The sequence below is a fragment of the Lissotriton helveticus genome, chromosome 10 (genome assembly GCF_964261635.1).
Source record: "Lissotriton helveticus chromosome 10, aLisHel1.1, whole genome shotgun sequence".
Classification (NCBI taxonomy): Eukaryota; Metazoa; Chordata; class Amphibia; order Caudata; family Salamandridae; genus Lissotriton; species Lissotriton helveticus.
In genome coordinates, this window is record NC_136071.1 from 941,814,211 (window position 1) to 941,826,569 (window position 12,359).

General features: G+C 41.6%; 1 protein-coding gene across 10 annotated transcripts in view; it reads right to left on the bottom strand.

Annotated features, from left to right (window-relative positions):
* MINDY3 (MINDY lysine 48 deubiquitinase 3) overlaps positions 1–12,359 on the bottom strand; it is a 213,025-nt gene that overhangs the window by 12,955 nt on the left and 187,711 nt on the right. For all 10 annotated transcript variants that reach the window (XM_078663611.1, XM_078663608.1, XM_078663607.1 and 7 more), the window contains one exon: positions 6,230–6,317. In XM_078663611.1, the coding sequence (XP_078519737.1) occupies positions 6,230–6,317 (88 nt within the window). The remainder of the gene's footprint in view (positions 1–6,229; positions 6,318–12,359) is intronic.

Consider the following 12,359-nt stretch of genomic DNA (forward strand, 5'->3'; position numbering starts at 1 on the left):
CAGGGATTCTAGATCAGCTATGAGGGTTTTGGTGTCGTTATTCATGATATTTTCTAGAGGAAAATTGAAGTCACCTAAGATGGTGGACGAGTTGTCGATGGCAAGAGATTCCATCGTCTCAGCAAAGGTGGCTAGAAATTGACTTTTGCTACCTGGTGGTCGGTATAAGAGGACACCTTTAAAGCGTTGGGAGGGGCCCAAGGCAACGGAGAACTGCAGAGCCTCACATGCAGAGAGTGGAACAGGGCTAATCGTAGTCTTAAGCTGGCTACGATGAATTATAGCAATTCCTCCTCCGGTTTTTAATTGTCTATCTTGCCTAAGGATATTATAGCCTTCAGGAGTGGCTATCAGGAGATCAGGTTTGGACGAAGGGTGAGTCCAAGTTTCTTTTAGGAACAATAGGTCTAATTTGTGGGTGCAGATGAATTCAGCGATTTCATCTTTGTGTTTACTTAAGGATCTGGTATTTATTTTTCATCTGCTGGCTTTTAGCAGTGGGGTGACGCTCACCTGTCATTACAGAGGAGCCACTGATGTGCGCTGGTAAGCACTGCTGTAACCGATGCAAGTGTAACTTGGCGTGCAGAACTATGGTGATGCAGGAGGCCATTTTGCCAAGTATGTGTATACCAGTTCTGGATGATACTTTAAGATCTATATGGCAGAAAAAGAAGCAACAGCATTTGAAAAAACTGCACCGTTGCTGGACTGGGACTAGCTTTTCCTACTTAGGCGTCAAGAATGGGCCGAGGTAGGGTTGCACTTAGTGGGCCTGGAGGTGAGATTTCTTTGCATTGATCGTGAAACCTAGGCTGTGAAGGTGATGTCTGGTGGTCTGCATGTGCTCTAGGCATTGCTGCTGCATGGCGCTCTTCATCAGCCAATCGTCTAGATAAGGCAAGACATGAATGCTCCTTCTGAGGTGAGAGGCTACCACTGCCAGATACTTGGGAAGCACCGTTGTGACCCCAAAGGGCAACACTTTCAAGTGATAATGCGGACCACGAACCACAGCCATCATTGAAGCACAGTGCAGTCCGGTATGTGAACGTAGGCATCCTTCAGATTGAGGGCAGTCATGAAGTCGCCTTGCTGTAGAAGAAGGATAACATCCTGAAGTGTCACCATGTGAAAGTGCTCTGAACAGATGCATCTGCTGAGGGGCCGAGGTTGAGGAGGGACCCGAGAAAGCCATCATTTTAGGAACTTAGAAAGTATAGGGAGTACACCCCCTTCCCATGGTGTTGCAGTGGAACTTACACTAGCATGGTGTTGCGGGGGCATTGGTTCTATGGCCCCCTTGATGAGTAGCACGTTCATCTCCTCTTGGAGCTGAAGCTGGTGCTATAGGGAGAGTCTTGCTTGCGGGGGGGGGGGGGGGGGGGAATTCCCGGGCGGGTTTGTAGGAGTTCGAAGCAATACCCCTCCGGTAGGAAGTCTAGAACCCACTGGTAGAAGGAAACGTCTGGCCAGTTGGACAGGAACCATTGCAATCTTCACCTGACAAGTGGAAGGACAAGTGTCACTGTTTTGGAGGGGTGGCACCCTTGTGGGCTGTGCCCTTTCCCTATCCCTGCCATTATACCCTTTACAAAGAACATCGGTCCCTATATAGAAGCAATATACACAGAGCACAATAATCATACACTTGATAAGTCGTATGTCTTCTGTCCGTCCGGACAGGGTTTTTTTATTTTCTTATTTAAGTTTAAATTGTTCAAGTTTCTTGGAAATGTCAAGCGGGCACAGCCGTGACCTTTAACATACAAGAGACAACAACAAGAAGATGTGAAAAGCAGGAGATCTGTCTGTGCACTTATATTTCAGTGAAACAGACTTAGGATATTTAAACAAACCACACCATTGCATTATTCAGTGTTTGCATAGAAAGTTTTGCATATGGGGTTAAGGGTCGACGTTTCGATGCCTTTCTTAGAATATAGGCATCATCATCAGGACATTGAATGACATTATTGTTGTCAAGATTTAAAATTTTCACATTTGGTGGTATAGAGAACTCGCTTGGATTAGCGGTTCTGGGGGAAAAATAGATATCAGTTGGCCAGACCGCCAGACCCGTGGCAACGCTGAGCCGTCCTCATAATAGCCATTGTGCTCCCCACGTATCATTGTATACATATGCTAGCGTAACCGGACAAGTGTATAATTGAAACCCGGTTTTGCAGAATATCTGCCCAACTGATATCTATTTTTCCCCAGAACCGCTAATCCAAGCAGAACAATGTTTGAGCATCTGGAAGTCTCCAAACAAACATTCAGATGATACGAAATTCTGTGTAAAAACCTTCTCCTTCAAAGAGATCGACTTCACCTCTCAAAAAAACTCAGATTTATAATTTCGATCAAACTTTGTATTTGATTTATTAGAAGATAAATCATAAAGGTACAAACGAACACAGTTCAACAATAAAACAGCAATTGTGCAACATATTTGATTAAAAACAGTAAAACCTTGCACAGATAAATAATACTCACCAACACATAGAAATCAAAGAAAGAAGATAAAGTATATAGAATTCAAAAAAACACACTTTAGAAATTATAATACAGCACTCCGGATAAGGCTATTGTAAACTCATTGTGAGCCTCAGTTGGACGGCTCCTCTTAGAATGCCTGTCACAGAAAAGCATACATACCCAGAGGGAAGAAACTGTAAAAACCAAAGGGCTGGTCTGGCTTGAGTAAAGTTCTTTCTTTGTTTTTTTAAAAGCGGGATAATACATTTTGCTCTTAAGCGAGAATAAAATTAACAAATTTTATATAAAGTGTAATGGTGTCTTGCGCTAATTATATTTTTTCTTATCATGCCCAAAGTGCTTCATGATAAACTCAAGTTAGGATTCTACACTTCAATTGCCTCAAAGGTGAAATCCCTGGACTTAACATTCAATCCCTTCCCCTCAATACCATGTATCAAAAGATTAAATTAGTCTGCAAATGTACAATTTCACTTGCCTAAGGAATTTAAACATTAACTCAATCGTATCGCCCCAATAATGGAGGAGACACACTAGCTCCCCATTGAGGAAGGGATAAAGTTTTAAACCTACTGCCTAACATATATAATGATGTATCTAAAAATACCCAAAATATCTTGCTAACTCGAATATCATCTTTACTGATAAGGGCAAATGGGTAAGAGTTCCTTATACCTCGAAGCAAAAAGACTCAAACTATAAAAGTGCTAAATTGACCATAAATAGGGCACTGCTACAAACAACTGGCACTCAATACTTATCCAACTGCAAAATCAATTTCGCTCGGATTTTATAAGTTGTTAAAAACATCTTTTCCTCCACTACCTGGACTGATTCTCTGTCTGATGCTTTTATATCCATTTCCTCTGTTCAGCACTGCAGAAAACCATTAAATCGATAAATAATCAGAGCAATCCATCAGTATTCACAGAGAGGAGGCTGACATCATGCCAAGTGTGCCCTCCAAGTAAGTTGCACAAGACTCAATTGCAGTATCAAAGGCATCCATGGTGCCTTAAATTTGAATCAGATGATTTAAACTTCATCTCTTACTTTGCGCTCAAGTGTAGAGCCAGCACAGGGTTTGCAGACCTTGACATCAATGGAAATTCCAGAATAAATAGTCAAAGTACAATGTGTAAGGTCCCTTGTAAGAGAACATATATGGACCAGTGGGAGGGATATTTTAACATTATTATTGAAATAAGAATCGGAAAGGAGCGTGATAGAAACAGTCCATGGAGACGATGAAGAAAACACTTTCTCTAAATTCTGCACATTTTAGTTTATAACTTAAATAGGCATACAACCACGAATTACCATTTAATGAATGTTTAATTAACTGTACAAGTCCATCCAAATAAATTACCATTGAGTAGGTTAATGGACAGTGAAATGGGTGGCAAAAGAGTGAAGTTGAGGCAAGTTGAATATTATCAGTCTCTCAAAGGAAGCCATTATCAACTCTGCTTTTTCATTTATCAGGTAAGTCTATAGCGGCTTCCACTCACAAAGCCGCTCTCAGTTTGAACAGATTCCACACCAATATACCCGACTAGCCATTCCACTAGCTCCTCCAGAATGCATAGTAAAGCACTAATATTTATAACTCCTGCCTTTTCAATGAAGACCTTCTAGTCTACCTGACAACCAAGTCTTCGAGAAAGCCATAAGGAGCATTCATCTCCATATTCTGCATTTTTTGGAAGAATTGAGGCTAGCTGATGTGATTTAGTAGCATCACTAGTCCCAAAAATGTTTCGGCATGTCCGATGAACACCAGTCTTCTCAATTCACAGTGAGGTAACTCATTTTCTACCACGGGAAAAGCAGACATAGGTATTCTCTTTTATGCACAATCCTGATCCCTTCTCCACAAGTTTAGGAGCAAAGATCTGGCGGTTATTGCATGCTGATGGGCCTCCAGATCTGAATGCTATCCAAAGAGGACATGTTTCCGTCTGGCATTGCAAGAGATTCTCCGCTACTATACTAGTTTCATCTTTAACACCTGGTAGCCACTGGCAATTTGGAGGTTCCATCACGCACAAGCGTTATTCCTGATCACAACTGTCATTCTGCAGCAAAGTCCCAGTCTAGGACCACTCGGAAACTAGAACGCTCCCTCAAGCTTCTTTTCCTCTGTGTGTCTTCTAGTACCTGAGGAAAACAACAATCCCACAAGATCTTCTTATTTTGGAATCCACCAAAAGTGATATGTGAAAGCCTCCCTCACTCCAGCTACAACAGGGTGTGGACAGCCGTGAGGACTCAGAACCAGTGCCATCGCATTCATAGTGTTTAGACTTACCAGACATCACTTGCCCCTAATCCTCTATGGTGTAAATCCTCTTCCCCATGGAGGAGCATGGGCTTGATAGAATTCTTGCCAAACTGCCTGACTACATGGCCAAACCCACATTTGCAACTGTGTGGGGGATTCTGTGTGGAATCAGAACAGTTGCAGTGACGCAAAATCAGAAACAAAACTAGGACTTATCAGAAACAGCCATTTTTAAGGACATGTACCTAGGAGACAGGCCTTAAAAAATAGAAAAAAAATATCAGGATTTTCCTCTTCTTAATACTTAGTGGTGGCTGCAAATATACAAAGGCTAACCAGTGAAAAAACAGACGAAAAACTAATCCCAGGAGCATGGTGAATGGGTCCCTATTAGTGCTACATCCGAGAGACATAAAGAGGGTGTGAAGATAAACATAAGCATGCTTCCCTATAATCAGGAGTATGTAAGTGATGCACACTCACTATTCCAAGAAGGTTATCAAAGTAACTGCAGATTGTTTGTGACCGACATATTAAAAAATGCTTGGCTACTGTTGTAAATCTATGTTTGTCTACCAGAAACCATACACAATGCAAACAATCAATAAGAACATAAGAGAATTTTTATCATTCGTTTTGCAGAAGTAAAGTAGGTAAACATGCATCACGTAATGACTAAGGGCCATATGTATCAAGGTACCCATTTGCGATTCTGAAATAGCGATTTTTAAGAAATCGCTATTTCAGAATCGCAAATTGGTATGTATGTATGTAAGTATTCCTTAATTGCGATTCGCAAATTGCGAATCGCAGTTAAGGAATACTTTCCCATCCATTTCCATGGGCCAGGAGGCCCATAGGAATGAATGGGAAGGTATTCTCAATTTTGCGATTCGCACTTTGAAAATCGCAAATTGAGAATAATTTCAAGGGTGCAGGGGTGTCCAAAGGACACCCTGTTGCACCCCTGAAATAAGCATGGGTGCACATGTGGTGCACATACAGGCGCTAAGGTCATGTATGTGCGTCACATGGCACTTTGAAAAATGCAAGTATGTGCATTTTTCAAGGAATTCGCAAATTACCACCAACTTGAAGTTGGTGGTAATTTGCGATTCCTTAGGGACAATTTGCAATTTTTTGTGCTTCATACATTGCATTTAAGGAATCGCAAAATTTGCGATTCCTTAAATCCAATTGCAAATTAAGGAATCGCAAATTTTGCGATTTTTTATTTTGCACCAGATTTTCCTTTATACATACCATTTTGCAAATTCGCATTCGCAAACGCCGAAATTTTGCAAATTTCGGCGTTTTCGAATGCGAATTTGCTTCTTACATTAAACATTTCTAAATGTTTAACTTCAAGGTTGGAAAACATTTTGGCAGTTCTGCCACACAGGGATGACGTTTGCAGTGTTCAAAGAGTGACCGGTATATTACCTGTTCTGGAAAAAATTCTTGAAGAAACGGAGCCAGCAATATGACCCCAAGGCCTTCAGGGTCTAATTTGGTTTTCATGAGGTTTACACTGCAAGACAAGAATATTAGAGCCAAATACATGAGCACAGAACATTTTTAGGTCTGTATAAATAACTGATGTGGCACTACAACTCATTTAAATGCCAAGACGAGAGGCTGTTCTATTTCGAGTCTTAACGCCAAATTCATCAGAAGAGAGTCACAATGCCAACAATTCTAGATGTTTTCAACCCAAAGTAATCTGTTGCTATTTAAAACAAAAGCAGTGGTGAGATTTTGAGACTGTTCCTTATTAGGCAATCCTCTTCCACACCAGATCACAAAACGTGCTGTTCTTCGAATGAGACACAACAGACCCATTTCATGCGCGGTGCTCCAGAGATGTTCTCATCATCAACATATGGTTTAAAATATCTGTTATGTCTCATACCGAACTTTTACTAAAGAAAGCATATCTCAGTAACTTGCAAACCCGTGATTAAAACGCCACCATACTACTCGGTCCTCAAAAACAAAATGACATGCTAGAACGCAAAATGTTTGGAAAGTGAAGCAGTTTACAAACATTGTTCTTGGATGGCCTGGTTATATTCATACAAAGGTTGCATCTTAGGCACAGCCAGCACGAAGGAAGTACTCTGTACTTTCACTTGACGCAACCTACTAAGCACTGTTATTGCCGGTCCACAACACATACAGTGTTTTGAGGAGGAGGAAAATATAAAAGCAAGGCATGAATACAATGAATTTTAGAAATCTCACCACCAGGCTTTTGAAAAGATATGCGAGGAGTACGAACGGCAGAATGTGTACCACAGAAATGCCAAATAAAAACAATAAATAAACATAGCAGAGGAATTCTCAGTTGGTCACTGGGGCAAGTGTTTAGTGAACAATTGCAATTTTAACGCACTAATTATATTGAACGAAGATTAGAATTACAAATACGCAACTTTTTTTGTTGAGCATTGGAATTTTCATTGATTTGTGCACCTTTAATCGGAATAATAAGCAGTATTTGATGCCAGAGAAATAGAAGTAGAGTTCACATGCCAAAAACACCCTGCAGTGTTGCCCTTTTCACTTCAGCTTCCCAGGAAGCCAGGATATTGAAGCTTGGTGGAAGCGTGCAGTGGTCTTCATGTAGCTGCCTTGCAAGCGTCCCGTCAAAGGATGCCCGGCATGCATGGAGGCCGCCAGCTGCTGCCGATGGAGTACATGGCTACTCTTGCACATGGCACCTTTTAGTCTGGCGACGACACGTGACGATGCATGTGGAAATCCTTCTACAACCCTTTGTTGATATATAATCTGGTCTTGCTACTCTGTCCACAGATAATGACGAACCTCTGAAATTCCTCTATCCTATACAGATACCAGTTTCATTTACGCTTGGTGTCGTTGGAATTGAGAACTTTCTTTTGTGGTGTAGCCAGTTGGGATTGATACTGTGTAATTGATATGAATTTCATTAACAGCGTTTGGTAATAAACTAAGATTGGTTTTTAGAACACTCCTCATTCCAATCACTCATGAAAAACATGCTAGCAACATGCCAATCTATTTATTGTTATGATGAACAGTTTTTCTAAAATTCATGTCCTGTATCAGTTTCGCTCACAGGATTAAATGGTTCTGCTAAGAGTTTGGAAATATTTATAATGGTGTAATTAATGCATTTATGCCACAGACAATCACTTCCTGGCACGAGCTTTCTTGGCCAAAGCCACATTGGCTATGAGCCTGGGATACCTAGAAAGATTCTTAATCGTCCAGCAGGCTCTCCCTCCATTCTGCTGCTCAGGGAACTGCACTGGTTACCAGTAAAAAAAGAGCCTTTTTTAAAATTTGTTGTCTCATCTAAAATGCTCTGAAAGATATAGGTCCTCTCTACTTGCAAAAAAAACCTTGTAAAATACTCTCCCTGCAGAAATCTCAGATCCAGCACACTAGGCCTCCTTCAGGTTCCCCGAATTCGCCTGACTCGCACAGGGGGCAGAGCCATTTCATATTTCGCTCTAAGATACTGGAATCAGCTCCCTTTGGCCCTGGGTAAAATCCCCAGCTATTGTATTTTTAGGAAACAGTTGAAAGCCTTTCTGTTCTAAATCGCTTCCTCTGATTCGCTCTGGTCTTTTCAATCCTCAGGTTACTATTTTCTAGGCAGTGCCGAGATGCCCCAGGGTGAGTCGAGCGCTATAGAAAATAAATTAACATAACATTAACATGCCTGAAAGATCATTATTACTGAAAATCTATCCAAACCCCTCGTGTCATGAGCTGCAGATGTGCACGGAGTCTGGCAGTCCTTAGAACAGACACTTATTGGAAATTTGTGTATCAAACCTATCTTGGCCAGGTTTCCAGAACCGTTTTATTATGGACTTGCCTAGTCCCTTGTGGTCAGTACTCTAGAGCCGAGGTATTCAAACTTTTCTGCTCTGAGACCCCCTGCGCAATATGCTTTGAGGTCAAACACCCTGTCCAACACTTAGAGTTATGCAGCAGGAGAGATGGGTCAAAGATTATTAAATTTACGGTGCCTCTGCCTCACTGTAAAAAGAACTCATGTTTTATATAGATTTTATATAGTACGAAATACCACACCGCTGCCTTTTCTGAGACCTGTAAGCAACAGATGTTATAGAATTAAAAAAAAAAGAGTGCATGCCATTCTCCTCTTCACTGGGCCATTATCACAGAGGCCTTCAGCATGCTGTATCTAAGCTAGTCTATTCATAAAAAAAACCTCAGCACTTGCCTCACCCCGCCCATGGACCACAGCTCTAAGGCCACCTGCAGGTTGTCCATCCACTTCTTAGTGGCTCATTTTATATAGGTTCTCTAATCCAAACAATGGTTCGTGAGCCAAACTAACAAATACAATTAGTTAAGCTATCTAATTTTCACATCACCCATGTACCAGTAATTATATAAAAAACTAGTATTTAATGTGAATTGAGCAAAAAAAATATTGAAAATATATACACATTACTCTAGGTTCTCTTCTATATTCTAAGCATAATCAATTTTATCTGTTAGTTTGGCTCACGAGCCATTGTTTGGATTAGAGCATTTATTACCCCAGGTTCTTGTTCTAGGGTTGCCCTTGTTGTCTATAAATCATTTTATATAGGGCCAGATACCACACTTCAACCTGGTCTTAGTGTTGTACGTAACAGATGGTATTAAAGAAAAGTGTTCCTGAACTTCTTCCCATTCTCTGAACCTTTACCCCAAGGCACCCAGCAGGCGATTAAAAATTTATTACATATATAGTGCTACACACTACACATCCGTATTTTCTGAGCGCTGTAAGCAACAGATGCTTTAAATTAAAAAGAAACAGAAGCTCAGGCGCCTCCCTCTGTACTCTGGGCCGCCACACATAGAAAGCTCCAGGAGATTGTTCCCCTGCCCCCTTATAACTCTATTTTTGTACATTCGGCACTTCTGCCTTTCCTAAGGACAATGAGCATTAATTGTTACAAAAATAAAAATAGAATGACAGCCTCTCAGAGACTACTAAAAGCACCTCCATCCCCCCCCCCCGCAGACCATCCCTCTTCAAAAACAATCGCGTTTCTGGACCTTGCCCACTCCTCTGGGAGAACACAGGGCTCAACAAGCTGTCGCTCTGAGTCTATGCAAACAATTGAGTCCCTGCGAGTGACTCTCCTCTGGACCATTGCTTAGTGTGGCCCTAAAGTCTGAACACCTATGCATCTTCTCGTCTCTGTGCCGCTGCTCAAAACTCAAGCACTTTCCTATTTGCTACTCGCCTTGAGCACCATGGGTAGACAAAGAAAGCCTGGAGACACAGCAGGTCACGTTTGCGGTCATTTTTGGTTTATTTTTTACACTCACTAGTGCACTAACCCTCCTCCAGCGCCAGGACTTTATGACCTATCAATGAACCAGCTGAGGAAATTTGCATCCGCCCTTAGAGGATGCCACACCTCACAGGGGAGCAAGAGCCACAGTTTGAAGACTTTTGCTCTAGACAGCACTTGAATTAAAAGGAAAGGAACCACACAAGGGGGGGGGGGGGGGGGGGGCAGGGGTTGAAAATCATCCCCAGACTCCACAGCAGGTAGAGTATACTAACAAAGTCAACAAACATTTGCTGCTTTTCAAGGTCAATAAGGGGTCTTTATGAGGTTTCTAATACAAATCAATTTTTTCCGGAATGCCTTCTTACATAAGCCCACTCTGTATGTAGTCACTTTCTACCTTTTGAGGGCATTAGGAAGTGTTCTGGCAAGACATAAACCCACTTTAGGATAACAAATCCTTACAGGTCTTGGGGTGCTCCAGTAGGAATTTTGCTCTGCCTAGAGCTTTTTATGTGGACATGAAAGTGGTGTCCAGCACGACATGCACGACTTGCATTTTATTATTGGTAGAAAAGCACTGATCAGGCCAACCATCAAACTGTTTCTGTTCTGCCACCATTGCAGAGCATGTTAAAATTTGTGGGAAGTAAATCTAACTCACCCAGTCTACCGATCTGTCCTTTCTCTGACAGTACAACAATTCCTGAATTTGCCTCAATTTACAACAAAGAGTTAAAGGGATGCAGAAACGTAACACGGTTGGGAGATTTTAAACCTCCGACCTTAATGTGCAGATATTTTACTTTGAATTTCATGGACATGTGAGAGATTACATTAACTTGTTTCACAGGTGTCAACATCATCATGTCACTATTGATTTTGAAAATGTTGGTAAGCATTATGGTAGCAGACAAGATGTCTGTTCTTTTTTACTTTGTATGTTTCCTGTGGGTGAGACCATGGAAGTAGACTTCTTCCAGGGAGATGGTGACCTAGACGTCTCCTTCTTTCTTCAACAGTGGAATGGCCTTCTGAAGGAAAACCAAATGCAATGCATTCATAATCACTTTCTAAAATACATTTTTCAAGTACTGTTAGTCCAAGACATGTGATGCTAGGAAATTCTTTTAACAGGGCGCAGAGAGCCTAGGGAAGAAGTAATATAAAATCCCCCTTTTGGCAACTTAGGTATGTGACTGAGCACTGGTATTTATGGTCAAGCAGGAAAAAGACACTCGGTCTTTACCAGATCCTCGGACTCCAGAAACAGACTTTTTGCTGTAATGATACCATATACATGGAGAAGTGTGGCTCAGGGGTTAGAGGCAGCAGACCCGGAAGCTGAGATCGGTCCTGGACCAGGGTTCAATTCCCCGCCTCGGCGGGGTCTTGGGCTAAAAATTCCACGGACTCGATAATTCTCGCCCCGGTGCCTCCTCGACTCACGGGTTCACACTCTGCGACTCTGGGCAATAGCTTGCTTAATCTCCACAACGGCCCCTCGCGGCGGGATGCCTGACTTTCACCTTGTGTGATACCCTGCTATCTCACAGGGGAATACCAGGAAGGGTTCCCTAAGCAAGCGCCGGGAAACCCACTGCGGGTAGCTGTGCGCTATATAAGCTCAACTACATTTACATTTACATTTACATAAAGCTGGCAGTATAGCATTTCATCATTTAGTAAACAATTAATTATTTTCACTCATACAGGATATCCAGGCCTTATAAAGCTTTAAAAAGACTGTTACTTGGCTAACTTAAATGCTTCTTGTGCTACATGTTTTAATTCAGTCTAGAAAATATCAATACCCATTATGAAATGGTCTCACCCTCCTTATGTAAAGCCTTACTTCAATTTTGTTGAAGGTAGAAAGGTATTCCAGAAATTGTGCGGTTACACCAATCTTACCTGGCTCTGAATATTAATGTGTCCATAACGTAATGGTTGTGGCTGTAATATTCTTGATTCAAGTGTCTAAACACCTCCTCAAAATGAATGACGTGTTCTCGCATCACCGCTGTCCTGTTGCTACTACAGAATGTGGCTATGGTAACCCTTTCGAACATTTGGATAAGCTCTTTTCAACCTTGTGTTACTTGCCAGATTTTTGTGTAATTGCAGGTTCTGATAATGAAGCCTACTTTGCTAACGGGCACTTTTCCATAAGGTAATAGATGAAATTGTTTTCTGGGCTGGTCAGTGAAACTGTAGTCTAAGCATTTCTTTATAGGTGTACTTACATGAAATACAGA